Source organism: Camelus ferus, chromosome 34, assembly GCF_009834535.1.
Source record: "Camelus ferus isolate YT-003-E chromosome 34, BCGSAC_Cfer_1.0, whole genome shotgun sequence".
Classification (NCBI taxonomy): Eukaryota; Metazoa; Chordata; class Mammalia; order Artiodactyla; family Camelidae; genus Camelus; species Camelus ferus.
The window spans coordinates 1,641,901-1,664,693 of NC_045729.1; the positions used below are offsets into that span (position 1 = coordinate 1,641,901).

A 22,793-nucleotide genomic window follows, 5' to 3' on the forward strand; every position below is an offset into this window, starting at 1 on the left:
TGTTCTTCCCTAGGTCCTGGAATTACTGCTGTCCCTTACGGTCACAAAATTGGTGTGTCCCATACTGGCACATATGACTTCACTTTTTTCCAATCATCTCCTACTCACAGAGGTCAAGTGCAGAAAGAACAAGGGTCTTTTTACAACATTTATAGAGATTCATCATATTTCCCACCTTGGTGGATAGGGCTACTATAGTGTGCTCAACCAAGTGGTCGTTTATCTTCGTAGGACAGAGGTTGGCAAGATTTTTATGTAAAGGGCTGAAGAGAAGTATTTTCAGCTTTATAAGCCTCTGTCACAGTTACTCAACTCTGCCATTGTAGAGCAAAAGCAGCCATATACAATATGTAATGAAGAAACAGTCATGGCTATGATCCAGTAAAACTTTATTTACAAAAACAGGCAGCAGGCCAGATTCAGCCCTTGGCTTATAGTTTGCTGACCCCTGATCTAGAACCAATTCAGTCCAGAAGGAGAATCCAGGTGACGAAACCAGAATTAAGTTTGAATTCTGTAAGCTTCTTTTTGGCTAAGCTGCCACCCAGGTGCACCAACCAGGCTGGCTTGGGGTCGCTGTTAGGGAAAAGAAGAATGCACTATGCTCAGGAATTGTCAAAGTGGAATCCTCAAATTTCAGGATAGGTCAAGGTAGCCCTCCACCCCTTTCATCCTGATCATTATCTGCTAAGGTTACCAAGAGGATGTGAACTCTTTCAGTGTATGCTTGCATTTAGTGACCAAGCTGCCTCACTTAGATGTGTGGGACCCGGAGAAGGTAAAGTCAGAAATCTCTTTAGTTGACTCTTTTAAAAGGCCATTTACCTCTTGGAGCCAGGAGCCTGAGGATGATAAGGGATGTGAAATGGCCATTGAATACTTAACTATTGGTCCAGTGTTGAGTGGACCTTTGCGATAAAAGACATCACATTGTCAGACTGTAAGCAGTCTAAAAGGCCAAAAACATAACAAGTGTATGTTATGGCCAGTGTAGCTGACGCTGGTTGCTGAGACTGGAATAGTGACCCCATAACCTGAAAAGGTGTCAACAACAGTTAAGGCATCAACGGAGGCCCCAAGACAGGTGGTCAAAGGCTCAATATAGTCCACTTGTCAGGAGTAAGAGGGGACTTGCAGTGTGGCCTATTTTGCTAGAAGACAAACAGGTGAACTTTTGAAGGAAGCACAAGGCTGGCGTGCAGTGGCAGCTTTAAAATCAGACACACGTAATGCCTACTTTCCCAGGCCGTGGTGGTGGATGTGTTGCTGTGTTCACTGTGATGTTGGAGTCTCAGTAGCAACGGCAGGGATCTGGGTGTTGCATACTTAACAGCATGATTCAAGCCCATTCTATTAGGGAATGAGCCATTGCCATGTCTGTCTACTTGTCAGCTGTAATTTGTTTCTACAGTTCGCAGTCCTAAAGAGGGATATCTTTAATCTGCCAATCTGCGGTCTTCCAAATGGCAGACCAGGTTGCTAGGCAACTGGCTACAGTCCAAGAGTCAGTAACAATATAATGTGCCTTAATCTTAGGAGTACTGTCCATTGTCTAAACTGCAAACTGCCTATAAGTTCTACATAATAAACATTTTCAGCTTTGCAGGCCGTACAGTCTCCCTCACAACTACTTAGCTCTGACATTGTAGTGTGAAAGCAACCATAGACAGTGCGTAAATAAACAAACATGGCTGAATTCCAAAAAATTGTATTTATAAAAGCAGGTAACAGGTCAGATTTGGCCCATAGGCCAGTAGTTTTCTGACCCCTGACTTTCATTTACCCAGAAACTGCCTTTTAGAGGAGCTAGATGTTGGACTTAGCAAAGACTTAAAAGAAACTACTATAAACATGTTCAAAGAACTAAAGGAAGCCATACTTTAAAGAAATAAAGGGGAAAACAGCTTGGAAGTTCCTCAAAAAGTTAAACATAGAATCACCATATTACCCAGCAATTCCACTCCTGAGTATGTACCCAGCAGAATTGAAACAGGGTACTTGAACAAACACTTGTACCCAGATGTTCATAGCAATACTATTCACAACAGCCAGAAGGTGGAAGCAACCAAAATGAATCAATGAATCAATAAACAAAATATGGTGTATCCATACAGTGAAACAGCATTCAGCCATAGAAAGGAGTAAAGTACTGCTCCATGCTACAACGGAAATGAACCTCAGAAACATTACGCTAAGTGGAAGAAGCCAGACACAAAAGTCCACATTTATATGCATTCATTTATATGGAAATACCTGAAACAGAAAATTCCATACCTAGAGAAAGCAAATTGGTAGTTGCCAGGTATTGTAGGGGAGAGAGGATTGGAGACTGATTCTTTAATAAGTGTGAGTTTCCTTTTGGGCTAATGAAAATCTTTTATGACTAGATAGAGGTGGTGGTTGCATAATGTTGTGAATGTACAAAATGCCACTGAATTTTAATGCCATTCTTTAAATGATTAGTTTATATTATGTGAATTTCACCTCAATTTCAAAAAAAAGAAAATAAAGGGAATATTCTGCAACATATTCACAATGACAGTTCAAACCATTACGCTGAGCATATGCATACACTATGAGCCAGGAGTTTCACTCCTAGATTGAAACACAGGCACATGTGCACCAAAAGACATGTCCAAGAATATTCATATTAATATTCATAATGAAAAAAATCATAAACCACCACACTGTACATCAGCAGTAGAATAGATAAATAAATTGTTCAAACAGTGAAATATTATGCAGCAATGAAAATGGACATGAACAAACTGAAACTGAAAATGAACAACCTGTAGCTATCTGCAGCAAGGTAGATGAATCTCACAAACATGTTAGCAAAAGAAGCCAGAAACAGGTGGTGGAGCAACTGTAAAGCCAGACTGAATAGAATCTAAAGTGAGACACATCCATAGAGATAGAGATATTACTTAAGGGTAAAAGGAATATTCCACAAAAAGATAAACTGATCATGAATTTGCAACACCATAGTCATATAAAAGAAACACTGTCACAGTTACAAGGACAATTGACCAATTCAGTCATGGTAGGAAGCTTAACACAGTACATTTTATAAATGCAAAAACAATATGTTCTTTATGGGTATATACTTTAGTATTAAAAGTGTAATAAAATCATGGACAGAAACTATTTTTAAAACTTCATGGTAGTAGTTGCCTCTGCAAAGGGAGATAAAGAGAGTAAACCTGAATAGGTAGACAAAGGAGGCCTTAATTTTATCTGAAAGGCTTTATATCTAAAGAAAGATATCTGACACAATGTGATAAAACAAATTTTAAAATTCTAGGTTTTGCGTACATTGACTTAAACTATTTTATTTTTCTATATTTTGGAAAATTTTCATTATAAAATAATAATGCACATAAACTAGCAAAAACTAGTAGAAATGAAAATTTGATTTCAGTCTATGAGTATTGTAAACTAACAATTCTATAGATTTAGTAGAAAAAATAAGAACACAAGAATTAGATAAATACTATCAATAAACAGTCATTTACACATATTTCTGTGCACATACATATGCCTACAAAGAGACAGCATATATAGGCATGCATACATAATACACAGAGAACATTACTTCTCTCACATAGAAGATATACATTCTCTGAATATTTATGGAGCATATACAAAATCAGTCATGTATTCGGCCACAAAAACAGCTCTTACAAATTTGAGTAAAAACATAGCAAAATAGGGTAAGGATATGAATAGACAATTTAAAGAAAAGAATATCCAGATAGCAAGTTTATGAAAAGATACTAAATTTACTACTTAATGGAGAAATACAAATTAAAGTAATAATGAAATACCACTTTTCCCCCATGAGATCTTCCAACATTTAAGAGTAGCTAGATCTTAAAAACAGTGCTGAGTGAAAAACTAAACAAATCTATGACAAATACCATATACATAAATTAGAAATACATGCATAATCATCAAGTAAAAGAGACACATACAACAAAAGGATACACATTAGACCTTAGAATCATCTCCTGCAGTGATGGGGCATGCGATTGGGAAATGGACATAATGGAAATAAATGGAAAAATAAATGAAATGAACGATCATATGTATTGCTTGAGGGATGTAGAGGAAAAGGAACCTTCCCACATCACTGATGGAAATGTGAAGAAAACAACCTGACAATGTATGTTAACATATCCTAGAAACAGTGGAAAACTCATCAATAGGGGGTAACTAAATGAGTCATCCACACTATGAAATACTGTATAGCCATTAACAGAGGATTAAAACTACCCTCGATGCTTTGAAGAATTTCATAAGATATTATTGAATGAGATAGAATGTGGAAAAGTGAGGATACAATGATGCCAGTCTAGGAAACAGTGATCTCCGCCCACCCCCAACCTAACCCTTTAAATGTGTGTGTGAGTATATACAGTACATATGTGAGTAAATGTTTGTGTGTGTACAGCACAGAGGGAAAATAAGGAAAGAACATACACTGAAACAGTGTGAAAAACCAAATTAACGGAAGAGGGAGGGGGGTAGGAGAGGGAAAGCAGGGGCAACCAAAAGAGGAAAAGAAAAAATAAGATTGCACTGAACCAGGGGGGAGGGGGTGGGAAGGGACAGACTGGGAGTTCGAAATTTCTAGATACTGACAGGCATATGTAGAGTAGACAAACAAGATTATACTATATAGCACAGGGAATTATATACAAGATCTTGTGGTAGCGCACAGAGAAAAAAATGTGACAATGAATATATGTATGTTCACGTATAACTGAAAAATTGTGCTCTATGCTGGAAATTGATACAACATTGTCAACTGACTATAACTCAATAAAAAAAAAAGATTGCACTGAAAAAATTCAAGTGTATGACCATATTTATTTATGAATATAAAATTGTATATACGTGGGGGTATTCGTAGGCAGAAATTCAGTAAGATTTGTACTTGTTTAAAGTATGAGTTTCTCACATAGTTGGAATTTCAGGCCACATGTGAGATATGTAGGTCATACGAGTCTTGGTGGTTGCCTGCTTTGATAACTCTACTTTATGCATATATAATCCTGGCACTGTTTGTTATCTCTGTGAGTTGTACTGTTTGTGGAATCTTTGTGGTTATAGTTCTTTCTTGAGTGATTTCAATACCTGCATAATTTTTAAGAAAAATAGTGAAAGCAAGTTTGTTGGATTAACAAATAAAACCTGTAAATTAGTAGGCCCTGGTTTAATGTCTGCTTAGGAGTATGTGACTGAAATCTTGGCGGTAGCTGTGTCTTAGGAATTAGAGAGACTAACTTAGGAAAATACTTTTTTCTTTTTTGTCATTTAGAATGCATTTTAGTAAATGAGATATGCTGAGAAAAAGTTGTAGAGGAGAAGTAACTTGTCCATAACTGAGCACTAGACTAGGCTTTTGAATCTTACCAAGCTAAGTTGTAAATATTCATATAAAATGTACACCCAGTTTATGAAAGGGTTGAGTGCTAACAAATAGCGTTAAATAAATACTAGGAATCGGTACCTGTTCAGTGTGATTGACTGTGTTGTCTTTTGTATTTCAGATGCCTTTGGTGCTTCATGAAGAATATTTCCAGATATATCACAGACATCAAGCCTTTGCCACCCAACATAAAAGACAGACTGATCAAAATAATGAGCGTGCAGGGGCAGATAACAGATTCAAATATAAGTGAGGTAAGGCCATATGCTAATAACTACTGTGAAGCAGGCATATTTTACCGTTTAGATATGGTTTCAGATTTTTGGAACAATAGTTTGTAATAGGATTAGTGATCATTTCAAAATATAATAAAGCATTGGGGGTCTTTTTTTTCTCCAGATAACTAAAATGTCCATGTGTAATGGCTTCTAAAAAATCTTCTCCAACCATTCTTTCAGTTATTTCCCTTGTCTTCATGGTACCAGCACCTGTGATCTCCAGTACTTTCAAAAAGTTTTAAACTTTCTGATAAAAATAATACCCTTGGGGAAAGGGTAGAGCTTAGTGGTAGAGCACAAGCTTAGCATTCATGGGGTCCTGGGTTCAATCCCCAGTACCTCCATTAAAAACAAATAAATAAAACTAATTACCACATACTCCCCCAAAAATTATCCTTAATAAAGCTGGGAAAAAACCTGCAATGCAGGGTGAATAAACAAACGGAAAAAAAAAAATCACAGTAAGAAATATATATGTTACATCGTGATTCTAGGACATAGATCGCACCTGTGTGTAACACTGTGTGCAGTACACTTGGATAGTTTCTATTTTATTCTAGTATGTCTTATTTCATTAAAAAAATGTTGATCATAGCCTACTAGATTGATTTTATCCTTTCATATATAACAGTCAGTTAAAAATCACTCTTCTAACCTCTTCTCATTCTTTAGGATAGCTCACTCCAGCTAATTTATACTTAACTCCCCTTCCCTACAACTCAGCTAAAATGAACTATTCTGTAAAACAGTAACTATAGTAAAGGCCTCCAATCTGAATTAAAATCCCGTTTTTGCCACTCTTTCTGACATTGAACCTCAGTTCTCTTAACTGTAAAATGGGTTTGTGGCTGTCATCACTCACTGCCTACAGAGACTGGAGGTACTTACTGCTGACTTTACTACATATTCTGCCCACAGTCTGTGATCAGAAGGAGGCAGGCTTTCGTGATAACGCTCCACGTACATATACAGAGGTCACTTCACATTGTGATTGTGCTTCAATGTGCCATTTAAATTTCCTCTGTGTTAAAGGCATGTGCCTTTAGTGGTTTATTTTCTTCATGTTAGCTTGCATTTGAACAGACACATTTTAGTGTTGTCATCTGCCTGGCTCTGTGGAGGCAGATAGAACAGTATCTCCAGGCTCTCACTGTTGATGGTTCAGTGGGTGCATATGATACATGTGTGGCTCACAGATGAAACATTATGATGCTGCAGAAAACGTGATTTTCTTCACTTCCCCACATCCCTGTAGCCTATTTTTCTACTTAAATTTTTCTTTTATGGCAATTCTGAACATTCATTTAAACCTAATTTTACCTGAATTAAAAAGGGCTAAGGGGGTAAATGAGATAAAAACAAAAGCATTATTTCCCGTGCTGTTCTCCTTTTAATCCCCATCCTTATGAAAGTCCTGATTATGAAACTATTTAAAAGGTCAGGTCTAACATCCTTTGAAAAGTCACACACATCTTTGGATGGCTCTTTTTGGAATATTTCATAGATCTTTTTACAGTCTCTGGGTGGGGAAGGCCTTTTTGAACATGACACCAAAGTTAGAAACGAAGAAGAAAAAGCTGTATGGATGAAAATATAAACTTCTTTATGACAAGAAGGAAAAAAAAAAGGAACAAAGTCAAGTAGCAAACTAGAAAAAATATTTGCAGTATGAATGAAATTCTGTGGGTATTTTAATTTGACAGTGTACAGAATGCCTGCAAACCAGTAAGAAAAATCAAAACAAACAAATAATAAAACAGAAGAATCAGGAAATACTCAAAAGCAAAAACATAAATCACCAATAACATGTAAAATGATATTTAACCTCATTAGTAATCAAAGTCACAGTTTGTCTTTCAGTTTAGCAGAGACTTAAAAAATAATGATACCCAGTGTGGCAATAAAGTCACTTTTATCCCCTGCTATGAGAGTGTAAATTGATTAAAAAAACCTTTTTAGGAGGACAGTTTGGCGTTAATTATCAAAAGTCCTAAAAATTTGCTTACCACTGATTCAAAAATTTTACTGCTGGTATTTTTTTTCCAGCTTTATTGAGATATAAGTGACATATAACATTGTGTAAGTTTAAGGTGTACAACACAGGGTGACAATTTGATACATATATGTTGTGAAATGGTTACCACCGTAGGGTGAGTTAACACCTCCATCACCTCACATAATTACCATTTACTTCTGATATTAATCTCAGGAAAATAATAATTTAAAAAGCACAGAAGAATGCTCATCACAATATTATCACAATATTACTGACAATAATAAAAATAGTTGTTATATATAGGATATTATAAGCAAGGCACCTTTACTTCTCACAAAAGATTATCCTTGTTTTACTGAGGATAGTGAGGCGCAAAAAGAAAGCAGAGCTTGATCACAACCACAGGGTTCAAGGTCAGGCAGCCTGCCTCCAGAGTACGTGTTCTTACACTCTAATACTATGGTGCCTCTTAAAATCAGTCTGAATGTCCAACTTAGTGTTTGCCAGTGTAGGGTGCACTTAGTAAGTTATGGTGCACGCATAAAATGGATCTGTATGCAGCCACAATTATTTTTATAAAAAATGCTCATTTACAAGCATATGTGGTCTGATCCCATTTTCCTTCAGATGTTTTTTAAAAAACTCAAAACACATCAAAACGAGTATTATGTTTGTCTCTGGGTGTTGGTATTATGGATAATTTTAGTTATAGTAGTTAAAAGCATTGCCTTTGGAATTAGAAAGACCTGGTTTCCAGTCCTGGCTTTGTTCCTTTTTTCGCTGTGTACTTTTTATTGCTTCTTAAGCTCTGGATGCCTCAACTCCATCATTTATGAAACAGCAATTACCAGTCTGTCAGGGGTGTGTGCATGTCAGAGAGACAGAGAGAGAATATTAAATGATACAGTGTATGTAACACAGTTAGGACGCTTCATGATAAGTGCTCAATACATAGAAATAATTATTCTTATCATTTTTATAATTTTTCTATGCTGTCTGAATGTTTTATACTAATAATATATCACTTTCATATTCAGAAAAGTTAAGCCATTTCTATTTTGGAAAAAAATAATGCAAAAGGAGAAGGAATAAAGAAGGAGGTATACTCAATGGTAGAGTGCATGCTTAGCGTGCACAAGGTCCTGGGTTCAATCCCCAGTACCTCTGTTAAAATAAATAATAATAAATAAATAAACCTAATTACCTCCCTCCTCCAAAAAAAAAAAAAAAGGAAAGAAAGAAACCAAAAGAAGAAGAAAAATACCCCCAGAAAGAGAGCTCAGGATGCTTTGTAATTGATCTGCTATTTGTTGCCATCAGGTAAACATTCAATAATGCTGGGTTTGTTGTACTGTCTCCCAAAAATACAGATAAAGGAGGGAAATGTTCTAGACAAGCATTTGGTATATCAGTGATTGAAGACTCGTAGCCACTGAGCAAAGAGGCAGGTAGCCAGAATCTCTGATAACAGTGGGAACTACTGGCAGAGGATAAGCACCCGCTGCTACCTTGGTTCTGCTTCCAGGCCTGGCGGTTGCTCATTCTGGAGCGGCTGTCTCCGCAGCGCTGCGCGTCCCAGGAAGGGCCCGGGGCACGCTGGAAGCTGCACCTCCAGTGGAAGCAGGCTTGGTGTTTTCCTGCTGTGTGTAACTGTGTCCACACAGATGCGTTTCTGCATTCTTTGCTGTATTTTCCATCCGCCACTTGTCTGTTACGACCATCAAAAGACTGAATATGGAATGAACGTCTATATTTATAGGAAAAATTGATTTTTCAAAATCATGTATTTATTATAGATTTTACATCCTGAAGTCCAGTCTCTGGATCTGCGGAGCTGTGATGTTTCAGATACTGCTCTCCTGCACCTGTGTAACTGCAGAAAACTGAAGAAATTAAATTTAAATGCCTCGAAAGGAAACAGAATTTCCGTAACTTCAAAAGGTGTGTTTATTAACAGTAAATGAATTGGTAGAGTACTGTTCACCATCTGGCATAATTTTGGAGTAAGTAAGGGGAAAACATGTCAAAAGAGAGTATGAAGATGTGAAAGAAATAGAAACAATGTTAATAAAAATATTCAAACTAAGCTAAAGAATCCAAACTAAATTTCTTGTTTATAACCAACGCCGAAAGTTAAGAATACATTGATTAAGTCACTACCTTGTATTTTAAACATATTTAAAATAAACATGGATGGATACCTCTATATTTTAAATATTTTGCCTAGTATAATGAAACAAGAAATGACCAATTCATATTTTATTAAGGCTTTCTTGATGCAATATTACAACAGAAAATTAAATTATCATCAGATTAAATTTACTAGGCACTCTCCTATCCCTCTGTACAATACATGGTTTTTTATAGCGAGACAAAAACTGCATTTTTCAGTGTGATTGTTACATGAATTAGTGGAATTTTACTTTTTTCAATGTAGGATTGTTTTCTTTTTCTTCAGTATAAGAAAGAGGGGGTTATTGGGCTAACTAGGTTTCTGGAAAATTTTGTGGGTAGCTGGCTCTGTTTCTCAGTCAGCTTGCTTAGCAAGTTAGGATGTTCATAATATTGCCAAATAAGCTTAAGTTTTTAAATGTTTACACAAATATTGACTTCCTAAAAAGAATTTTCATGCTGGATAGTAATGAATAAAATAATAGTTCTTTCTTAAGATTTTGAAAAACAATAAAAATGGCCTACACATGAATTTACCATCTTCCATTTTGTGTCGTTTGCCTGTGAAAACGCTGTAGTGTCTGTCGGTGGCTGAAGGGCCCGGGGTCCCTGAGGTGCCCTTTTATTTATGTGGCAAACTCTCACGTACCCACCACCAATGTGCGTTTCCCCCATTTAATTGGATTTAAGGGCTTCTCTTTTCTTGAGCCTTGGTGAAATGTAAGATTGGTCCAGGCTAGCAGTGAAGGAACATGGTGGCAGAAAAAGCAGAGTCAAAGAGGGAAGAGGGAACGCAGGTGTGAGTCCTAAGGATAAGGATGCTATTTGGGCCATTTAACTTTTGATTTCTTTTCGGAGTCTACAAGAAAATTAGCTTTATTATTTTAAAACTTTTAACAGGAAGGAGACTCACCTGCTATTTAATTTACCTAATATGGTTCTGAATGACTTTTGGCTGTTTTCTAAAAGCAAATCTAAATTATAAATAAGATTTGCCATTAACTGCAGATATTCTGAAGAATACACTACAGACTTTGTAGGGAATTCCTGAAACATTCCAAAAGAGTTTTAAATAAGGATAACATCACTGGAAACTAAGCATATCCCCACAGATGACGACTTTGAAAAAGGCTAACGTACAATCGGATGTATCAGGGGTGGGGATTGCTAACGTGAAGATCAGTCACAGTTCTTGTATATGGACACGTGTAGCTCATTAATACAGAATCATGCTTTCCCTCAGGAATAAAAGCTGTGGCTTCGTCTTGCTCATACCTGCATGAAGCGTCTTTGAAAAGATGCTGCAAAGTCACTGACGAGGGAGTCCTTGCCCTCGCTCTCAATTGCCGGCTGCTGAAGATCATTGATTTGGGTGGCTGCTTGTGCATTACTGATGTGTCCTTACAGGCGCTGGGAGAAAACTGCGCATTTTTGCAGTGTGTTGATTTTTCAGCGACTCAGGTAAATGAAACACAGGCTTGAAATGTAGAGAACCTATGCATTTGCCCAATGTGTTTCCATGACTCATCAGAATATAATTAATTCTTCCTGTTATTAGTGAAACTGATGACCACTTCGTGTTTTGGTAGTTAAATAACTGCAGTGTAATTTGGCACATTCCTCTCAATTATTCTAGTAAGGGTGCAAGGTATGTGTGGCTAAAACATGTTTGCTAAATGGGAGGCAATAAAACCATTATCTAAACGATTAATAAATTTTAGAAAATTTTGCTTCGATCATTTCCATTTACTTGCTATGTTCCTTTTTCCCTTTTCTCAGGTATCTGACAATGGTGTGGTTGCACTTGTTAGTGGACCTTGTGCCAAGAAATTAGAGGTAATTTTAGAACATCTGTAAAGATGATGCCAACTGAATTTTTATATTATCCTCAGAAATTCTTTCTCAAACCTAGCCGACAACCAGTGCCTTATTATCAATTAGGTATTTGCATGGGCCTTTTTTTTTTTTTTTTGCTTCTACGTCTTTATTCCCACAGTAAAAAAAAAAAAACTGGTAAAGTCAGATTAAGTCTGCTTTATAATAAAATGCATTTTACTTTCAGTAAAAGTTCTTATTTTCCAGAAGTTTTAGCTTCTAATACATTTAAGCAGTCTTATTACGGATGATGATAGTGAAAATTTATCAGTGCAAACTGACATTGTTTCAAATGTTCATGTCTGATATTTTTATCAGGGCTGCTTATTCTCTCGCCGTTGTATTTTTCTGGATCCTGGAAGGGATCCAGAATATACCACTGTGGCATAAAAATTATTTTGAGTGAAGATGTGTGAGAATCAACGGATGGGAAAAAAAAGGATTTATCTGAAACCCTACCTTTCCCATCTGCCTAAAAACAGACTTCCAAAAGGATTCAACTGCCTTAAACCCCATTTAAGGAAGATTTCCCATATGTGGGGGGATTACTTCTGTCACTGGAGAAGTCAGATGAAAATTGCACTAAACAAACACTGTCACAAGATTGTCGTACCTCCCAGCTCCTCTCCTGACAGTTTTGTCTTCCCAAACAGCCATTTGCTTTTCTGCAAGTGTCCTTTCTCCCCCTTCACTTCCCTGTTAGGATGGTATATAAACTCTAAATTCTAGCCTTTTCTTTGAGCTACTTTCTTTGTGAGCTTTCATGTGAATAAACTTTGTCTTTTCTCTTGCTAATCTTTTTGTGAGTTTAATTCAAAGACTTTTAAAAACAAACATAAGAGGATAGAGAGGTTTTTCCTCCCCAACAGCCACATTGTGCAGCCATTTAAAAACATCTTAAATTAGTGTTCAGCCCTTTGTATTCAGTGACTGACGTGGCTCCTGTGTAACCTGTTTCTGAATATACATATTAAGAAGCCTTCTGTCCCAAGCTTTTGGCTTGTTTCTTTCCCAGTTTACTGTGTTTTGTTTTTACTTTCAATATAGCTGTGCTTTTCAACAATAAGTCACATCAAATCCTCTTTGGAAGTAAGCAGGCTATACATGAGTTATAAATGTCAGTAATCACTATTGCAATAGAATGGGTGGTGCCACATTTTTGCCAAAATATTTCTACTTGACTTACTGCCCAAGAAGATTTTTCTGTGATATTTATATATCTGTATCCTGCTAGCATGTATGTATTTGTATGTGTGTGTATAAAATAGCATATATGTTTTTACAAATCTTTTAATTAAGAAATTACCATTTTTTAATACAAAGTTCCAAATCCGAAATTGCATCAAACTATAGGGGCAATAAACTCTGCCGTAATTTCTTCTCTCTTAAATACTAACATTTGTTGAGCACTTGCTGTAGTCTGGCCTCCGTGCTGTTGCCTCGTGCTCATTAGGCTATTTAATTCTTACAACAGTATTCTCCTGTAATCACCATCGTTTTTAACAAAGCTCTCAAACAGATAACCTAGCTTATCACTTCCTAATAAAGCCAAGGAAATTAGTTGTTACGCAGCGGTGGGAAATACACCTACACATTTACTTCAGCATTATGAAACTAGGAGCACCCACTTAAGATCCAATAACTTAGGACGTAGGAAAAGGTCCAGTAACCAATGCATTCGTGATTGTTGGTGCCATATCATGGAATTTTTCATTTTATGAATTTTCCAAAGTTTATTTCTATAAGTACAGAAACATTGTAATGGAAATCTTTCTAAAATTTGTTAGAACTTAATTCCCTCCTTAAATGAAGTAGAGTGAATATATTTTAACCTTTGACTCATAGCATCATTGTGACAATTCCTGACTGAAATTGAAATATAAATGAATTTATCTCTTTAACTGATTCTTCTCTTTTGGGTGATATGTATCTCTACCGTTTATCACATACCCTGTTTTAATCTGGTACTTTTAATTTGTTCGATTCTGGGAAATTAAATTACCAATGTTGCTAAATTATTTATAACTTGAAAAATAAATTTGATTAAATCCCTCCTAAAGGTTGACTTTTAGTACAGATGTATGTTACAGCATTTAATGAATGTCAGGATTGCCTCTGAAATCTTTGTTAGTCTGAGTTCCCAGTAAGCACAGACCTTTTTGTGCATCATTTTGTCATCATTTTATCTGCAGGTTTACTGCAGTCCAGATACATGGTAGTCACTCAATAAATGTTATCAGATTCTTAACTTTATATTATAGTCATTTTATAGTTTTCTGCAGTCTTCATGATTAAACATTTAATTTGCTGTATAAAACTATTTTTTACTAAAAGAATATTTATTATCTGCTATATTCTAGGCAGTAGCTTATCAGAGAACAAAATCTGTCCATGTTATATATCATTTTTTCCTTTAATCATTTTTCTAGTGTTGGTAATTCAGATTATTTACAGCTTTTAGCTATTAGAAATAATCATATGTTGGGACATATCAAATTTTTCTTCCATTGCTATGATGAACTCCCAAAAACGAAACAACTGGGTCAATAGGTATGAATATTTTTAATGGTCCTAAATGCATGATGCTGAATTGTTTCCCATAAAGGTTACATTGTGAATTTGCAATTTTTGCCAGGATCCCAATTTGCCAGAATTGAATATTTTCTCTTTTTTTTAATGCTTTTCAAATTCAGTATATTTTAAATGGAACCTGAGTTGAACATGGTTCCTTCCATCTGTTCTCAATTGTATTTCATTGTCTGTAGCTTTTGCCAATTTATATCATAGGATGCCTCTTCCAGTTTATAATAAGGATGCTTTTTGCCTCAATTTTTATGAATTTTCAACATATTCAGGTTTCCTTTATTTCTAAGATATGATTGATCATAATATGTACACCAGCATAACATCAGCATTTCAGGAGAAAAGAAATACTGCTACCATAAACATACACATCAATTACTAGCTAATTTTACTTCCAGAATCATTAAAATGTTTTTATTGTGGTCAACTGTACATAAAATTTACCATTTTAACCATTTTAATGTGCAGTTCAGTAGAATTATGTACATTCACATCATTGTGCAGCCATCACCGTTACCTATCTCCAGAATTTTTCATCTTTCCAAATTGAAACTCTTTATCCATTAAATGATAACTTCCCATCACCCTTTCCCCCAGCTTCTGGCAACCTCTGTTCTACTTTCCGTCTTTATAAATTTGCCTGTTACAGTCACACTTTGTGTATGTATCTGTTCATCCATCAATATGTTTCCACATTTGGCTATTGTGAATACTGCTGCTGTGAACATAGGTACACAAGTATCTGTCCAGGTCCCTGCTTCCAGCTCTTTTGGGTGTATCCCTAGAAGTGAGGTAGCTAGATCATGTGCTAATTCTAGGTATGATTGTTTGAGGAACTGCCATACTGTTTCCATGGCAGCTGTATCCTTTTACATTCTCACCAGCAAAGCAAGATGCTTCCAAATTAGAACACCAAGCAAAAGATAATACATTTCAAATATATGGAAAAGCATAGAAAATAATATGATAGAGACCTGTGGACCAATCACTTGAATTTTAACACTTTCTGCAGTACTCTAGTTCTTTTTTAAAATTAGTACGTCGTATCTAAAGCTCCTCCCCTCACGTATTTCTCCATCTTCCTTCAGAGGTAACCACTATTCCAAAGATTCCTTTGTATCTTTCCTTCCATGCTTAGATACTTCATCTCTCTATGTATATATGTGTGTGTGTGCGCGTGTGTGTATCTCCATAAACAAGATATAATATTCTATGTTTTTAAATTGTACATAATAATGTCATAATGTATGTATTGTTTTACAGTTACTTTTTAATTCAAAATTATATTTAAAATTTTTTTCAAGCATATTGAGGTATAATTTACATACACTAAAATTCACCTATTTTAACTGTATAGTTTGATGAATTTTGCTAATTGTTCCACAGCCTTGTAACCACTACCGCAATTAAGTATAGAACATTTCCGTCACCCTAAAAAGTCCTCTCATCTCTTTGCAGTAAGTCCCCTGCCATGGCCCTCCCCCTGCAAGCAACCACTGATTTTGTCAATATAGTTTTGCCCTTTCTAGAATTTTATATGAATGAAATCATGTGCTATATTGCCTTCTGGGGTTTTTGTTTGTTTGTTTTTTGTTTTTTACTTTTTTATTTTGCTTCCTTCACTTGGCATAATGTTTTTGAGATTCACCCATGTTGTTACATGTGTTAATACTTCATTTCTTTTTTTTTGCTAAGTAGTGTTCCATAGTCTGAATATGACACAGTTTGTTCATACATTCACCATCTGATGGATATTTGGGTTGTAACAGTTTTAGACTGTTATGAATACTGCTATGGACATTTGCATATCAGTCTTTGTGTAGATATATGTTCTCATTTTGTGGGGGTGAATACCTAGACTGGAAATGCTGGGTCAGAAGCACGCACAAGTATATGTTGAGCTTTATAAGATGCTACCATTACTGTTTTCTAAAGTGTCTGAGCTAACGTTATGTTTAAGAGTTATATCTATTAATAAAAGTAGATATTTTTCATTGTAACTGTTCTATTACGTTATATTAATGAATCGCCATTTATTTACCCAATCTCCACTTCTTTACTATACAAATAACATTTCAGGGGGCATATTTATAAATTACTTCCTTGCGTACATGTACAAGCTTTTTTTCTCTATATAGTGGATATCTGCAGATGGAATTGCTGGGTTCTGGGGCAAACTCACTGTCAGCTTTAATAGATATTTCCAGATTACTTTATAAAATGGTTGGGCATTTAACTTTTAAGGTTGCAATACCTTCAAACTACTACAGACTTACATTGGGCCTTTCTACAGAGTTTTTCATACAAGTAGATATTTGGTTTCTCTGCTATCAGAGTACAGAGTTTCCCAAGCTTTTTCATACTGTAATTATTGTCCTGTTTTTTTTTTTCTTTCGCTGCACTTTATGTTTAAACAGGAGATTCATATGGGACACTGTGTGAATCTGACTGACGAGGCGGTAGAAGCTGTCCTGACCTGCTGCCCGCAGATCTGCATATTGCTCTTCCATGGATGCCCCTTGATAACAGGTTAGTTGTTAGGCTGTTTGGGTTCAAATCCGGATTTCATTTTTAATAACTGTGACTTTGAGTTAATAACTTAACCCATTCCATTATTCCATGTCCTTATCCAAAATGGATGAAATGACAGCACCCTGCCTCGTAAGCTTGGTCATGATGAGTATCTGACAACACTTTACATGGTGCCCAGCACATAGTAAGGGCCCAGTAATTGTTAGTCATGAAGATTGTGGTGATGGTGGTGGTGGTGGTGGTGGTGGTAGTGGTGATGGTGGTGGTAGTGGTGATGGTGATGATGGTGATGGTGGTGGTGGTGGTGGTGATGGCAAGTGCTCAGTAAATGTTCACCACAATGAGGATGACGACGGTGGCAGTGGTAGTGGTCATGACATTAAACAAGATGCTTTATGTAGTCAAGTTTGTAATACTACATCAATCCGATATGCTAAGTGACCTGTTAGTTGTCATCTCATCAAGCTGTAGCTTGAGAGACTGAGATTCAGAATAATTTGGACTCTTAGGCTACATGTGGTTCTTCCCTAAAGGAGAACAAAGCAGTCACAGCCCTTCTGGCCTGTATGAGAGCCGCGAGCCCCCTTTCACATGACCCCGGTGACAGGTCGCACACCGCAGCATCACCTGGATCTTACTCTAAGTCGGTGCTCACGTCCAGCCCTTCCACCTCATCTCTCTAATTACAGTCACTGTCCTAGAAGTCCTTTTGACAGCTTCTGTTTTCCCTTATGTTTGGACTACCAGTCTAAACCACGCCTGTAATGGGCTGTATTTGGTTATCAGTGACATCCATGATGAAGACTGAATCTTATTTTAGGCAGGCATTTCTCAGAGCACTAAAGCCAGAAGAGGCGTTAGAAACTCTTAACAGTGGGTACCTCTAGGGAAAGTTGCGGAGAGACAAGAGAAAGAAAAAGCCTTCACTATATACCCTTTTGTACCTTTTGAATTTTGTATCATGTGAATGATTTTACCTATTAAAAATTAATAATCATAATTTTTAAAAAGTAATTTAGAACCAGAAAAATTCATGGGCCTAAGGACAGGGAATTGGTACATGTAAACACTATTCTAGGGGTCATGAGAAGGTAGGCAGAGGCCCTCTGGTCATCAGAAAAAGCAGAAAATTACATTGTAACAAGTGGGCTGTCACTGTAAGGTGGAGGAGACCACAAAATGTGAAATGTAATAACGGCAACATTTGGTAATAGAGCTTTTCAGAATAACAACTAAAAGTGAATAAATCTACTCACTGGGCTATGTGTACATTTAATCAATACATTAAACAAGAAGATGTACTCAGAAAATGACTCTTTTCCTCTCACTGTTTCAATTACAAATCTGCTCTAAAGGGGCTGATTTTTCCCAAAACCAATGAAAATCTCAGACATATGTTGTTGACTTATCATTCTCAGATAGTTAAAAAAAAAAGTCTTGTCATTTCATTTCAGTCGTTAAAATGTCTTTGACCCACGTAATACTCTAAACAAGCTCACATTACAGCTTTTCGCTCCTCCCGTCGGCCCCAGTTTGCCAGGGGGTGGGTGAGGGGACATCGTTAGTTTCCCTGCTGACCACTTCATGCTTCTCCTCTTCCTTCCCCAGCTCCCCCACCGTGGTTTCTGACCCACCGGTGTCGGTGCAGGGTAGGACGGTAGTGGGCAGGAGGGGAGATAAGGGAAAGAAAAGTCTTACTTGACCATAGCACCCTGGGCTCTGTGGGTGAGCTGACCCTGATCCGTACTCTCCCCACGGGGGGTGGGGGGGGGGCACCTTTCATATTCTCCAGTGTCCACCCTCTCCCACTCCTCTCACCATTGGGTTTCTCTCTTTATCTGCAGTTCTCTTGATTGAAGCAAATGTGTCCTCTAGCTCGTAGCTAGCTAGCATTTTGTCTTCCTCTGCCCCCAGGCATCTGGCCACACACCTTCAGTCTCTTTCTGTTGAGATCTCCGAACTCACCCAGGTTGCTCTCATGAGCAGAACATAAGGCAACCCGTGCCAGTCCACATCTGTCCACAGAAAACCCGTGCTTTAGACAGTGAGAGCGCAGGTGTTTCTTAACTTCAGTCCTCTCTCTAGCTTCATGGACTCTTACCACAGCCCTGGGTTTTAGTTGTCTTAGGTGTGGGTCTGATGCTCATGTGCTGTGTCTCCCCCAGGCGCCAGGGGGCACACCAGATTCTCCAGCCGGTCTCCTGAGAGCCCTCTCACTAGGCTTCAGGGGAAGAGCAGGCACCTGCAGCCCTCTTCCTAGAATTCAAATCACAACTGTCTTCAAAGAAATCCTTTCTTCAATTTCCAGTTCTCCATCTCTTCCCACTTTAACACTTCTGTGTCTTTGGTTGAGGCACCACGGATTCCCAAATCAGTTTTCAGCGAACCATTTGCAAGTCATGTATAGGTGGTCTGGTATCTCATTTTGGAATGAGAGGGTGGCTGGTATCTCCAGTCCTGAAACCTTAGCTGAAAAGTCCTATTTTAACATTCCATTTGTCTCAGGAAAACTTGGCTACATAAAATGTTATAAAATCAGCAAAGGCTTGATTACCTTTCTGGTTACCATTTGGAAATAAATTTGCATTTTCCCTCTACTTTTCATTGAAGTCAGGACAGAGTGTACACAGTCACCCAAAAAAACTTACTATTAGGCAGACTGCTTAAAACAGTTATCAGAGGCCCTGTAGATAATGAAATCTTTAGAAGGTACAACCAAAAATTTATCTGAGTACAAGATTAATATTAAAATGCTTAAATGTGCCTGTGTCAGTGTAGAAATGACTGACATTGCTTTCTTAAAAAAAAATTAAAAAGTAAAAAATAAATAAAAAAAGAAATGACTGACAAATACCAGTTTTCAAGTCTGGAAAACATGTTGCAGTGGTTAATCTGATTTTTAAAGCAGAAGACTTTTGAGATAAAATTATATAATTATTGAGATCACTGGTAACCAAAGATACATTAATAGCTGGTGAATTCAAGAGAAATACCTGTCTGGTATGACCATAGACACTAGGAAAGCTTAATCCTACTAAATTTTCCCCCATCCACATAATGACTCAAAATACTGAATTTACCAATTATCTTGCTGCAGAGCAACCACATGACACGTAACTCCCCTCTTCAGTCTTAGCTTACTCTCTTACTGAGTAGTGTCCCTTCCCAGCCAACCAACGCACACGCACACCCCCTTTGAAAGGTCTTACCCTTGGAAGTTCTCCTGTTGAGAGGGACTCTCCTCCCGTGCAAACCTATCAAAGCGCTGCCCGCGTAAATCTCGTTGTGTGCTACTGCCGCCTTGTGGTCATACCGTTTTCCTTGATCTGCTCCATGATCCTTGATGTCACTAACTGCAGGTGCATGGTGTGGTATTCCAGACGACACTAAGGGTATAGCATAAAACAAAAAATGTTTATATGTCCAGAAAGCTGGGTAAATGTAATATACCACTATAATGAATGTTAATACATCAGGCTGAGAAATACTATAGCTAAGAAACAACTTTTTAAATCCAAGTGCCAGGGAGGAAGAAATTTCCCTCTGCCCCTCTAGGTCCTTCTGGCTGGTCTAAGAATTAAGTTGACATGGGACAGAGTAACAGAAGAAAGTCAAACAAAGTTTAATGATATGTGTACGCGGGAGAGACCCAGAAGAACTGAGTCACTCACCGAAGTGGCCGGAACTCTCACCCTACATTCCCCCCTCGGCAGCTAAAGACAAAAGAGGATGTTGGGGACAGTGGTTTGGGACTTCAGAAGGGAGGAAGGAAATTCACATGAAGATGGAAAAGCAGATGTTTGGTACACAAATATTTGTTGAGCCCCGTGGAGGCAGTGGGACGCAGAGGTGCTCTGATCCCTAGGTCCTGCTGAGTTTCCAGCTCCACACCTGGCCCATTTTCTTTGCAGACGCTCTCTGGTGATAGCTCTATTCCTGGAAAAGGCCCTCACTCCATAGACAGTGAGGGGCAAGGTCAGAGTTTCTTCTTTTGAATCTTGATTGTTTTCAGCTGAAAATAATCCACATGCCAAAGAGACAATTTAGGGTGGCAAATTTTGCTCCCATACGGAAGCATTTCCCGATTTTTTTTCTTAGCACAGAATAATTATATATTATTTTTTGATCCCTGCTCTCACAGAATAGGAGGTGAGTTACTGAAGTGTTTGCTCATTGTGACATGGTTTTTAATAATAGTGCTTAGATTAAAACAAAATCTCCAGATAGAGTGAAACGGGCCCCCACCCCCAGCCCCCTGCCGTCGCTCCAGAACACGGAGTGACTTAGCTTTCATGGGCCTCAGCTTTCCCTCACACATAATTGCCAGTCATGAAATCAGGAGACCTGATAATGAGACCAGTTCATACACAAGGCTTTTATCAATAAAGTTTCTCAAGGAGCAAAAAGCTGAAGTTTTTCAGTTACTCAGGTCATCTCTGCTCATCCTCCTTTCCCGTCAGCATGCCATGGTATATTTTTGCTACCATCATTGAAGGAAAATAAAGTGGGCTCATATATTTACCTTAAATTTAATTTTAATTTCTTTTTTCTACAAAGAAGACAAATGCCTTTTTTTTTTTTTTTTTTTTTGCCTGATAAATGAAAGTTCTTTCTCTTTTCATGGCACCTTAATGTTTTCTCTTACGTATTCATGTGATTGCTCACATCTGACTTGATAAGACAATATAATTTATATTCAATAAAAGTGTATATATACATATATATATATCCAATTGTTTGTGCAATTCTAATATTGTGTTAAACTCAAAGCAACCTGACCCCCCCAATTGTCAGTGTCCACTGTAGTTACCCATCAGATTCCCTGAATAGTAGGTTTATCTTCACTGTATTTCTAAGTTTTTATAACATTTCTTAATATTACCATCAGAATATAAACAAAACTCCACATTATAAAGTAGGTCTTGAAACTGTTAGAAGCACTCTGATTTTATCTCTGCAGAAGAAACAAAAAACTATTGTAAATTATAGACACTATGGAAACAGCAAAAGAATTTTTAAATGAATTAAATTATTTTAAATTCCATTATGTCTGCAAAGATTTTCAGTAATTTCAACTCACCCAGTTTCATTAGTCTACAATGGCCATGCGTTTCCGTTTCTAATCACTGCGTACACACATTTCACCGTATTCGCAGGCGTGGACGTTTAGATTTTAGGAGAGCAGCAAAGCAGCTAGGCAGCAAACACTAGAGCCTTTATGTTTACACTGAAAGGCAGGAAAATCCAACAGGAAATCTGCCGCTTTTGATTGCACTGACTTGAATTTTAGTGATATCTGAGGATTTGTTTCAGCTTGATTACTTTACAAGTTCTTTACTTAAATTCCTGAATAATAAATATGTCAAGATTTACCACAAAGAGCCAAGCAGTATGCTCCAGAGTTTCCCTGTAATTTAAAAGCTGATTACTTGCTTGAAGGACAGCTCCTTTTTTTATTTCATATTTCATTTTCTAAGTCCTATATTATTTCCTCCTCATCATTTATCCATCCATTACTAGTCCAGCAGGACAGAGCTGCTTTTTGCCAGCCACTGTCGTGAGGCATCAGAACCTTGATTACTGTTTGTAAAAATGTGCCCAGCCTCCCTTTTTTCACTGTGTACTCTGTGAAAATGTCTAAATTACATTTTCCTTGATCATTTGCAAAAATTAGCTTGTTAATTTCTATTTCACATAGTTTCTTCTTTTTCTTGGGGCTTCAAGGTTTATTGCAGGACCAAGGAAGGAGGACAGGTGACTGATGCTTGAAAAACCTGAACTCCTGGATGGTTTTTAGGGAAAAGCTTAGATGAAATTTGGGGTGAGGGCTGCAGGGTGTGTGACTTTCTTCTGATTGGTTGGTGTTGAGATTTCAGGGCAGCCTCCCAGGAATCTTGTGCTCAGCCTAAAGTTACCATCCTCC

At 37.3% G+C, this 22,793-nt stretch overlaps 1 protein-coding gene across 3 annotated transcripts in view; it reads left to right on the forward strand.

The window, feature by feature from the left end:
* AMN1 (antagonist of mitotic exit network 1 homolog) overlaps positions 1-22,793 on the forward strand; it is a 36,936-nt gene that overhangs the window by 7,465 nt on the left and 6,678 nt on the right. For all 3 annotated transcript variants that reach the window (XM_032473505.1, XM_032473507.1, XM_032473506.1), the window contains 5 exons: positions 5,556-5,688; positions 9,505-9,649; positions 11,124-11,341; positions 11,660-11,716; positions 16,756-16,867. In XM_032473505.1, the coding sequence (XP_032329396.1) occupies positions 5,556-5,688; positions 9,505-9,649; positions 11,124-11,341; positions 11,660-11,716; positions 16,756-16,867 (665 nt within the window). The remainder of the gene's footprint in view (positions 1-5,555; positions 5,689-9,504; positions 9,650-11,123; positions 11,342-11,659; positions 11,717-16,755; positions 16,868-22,793) is intronic.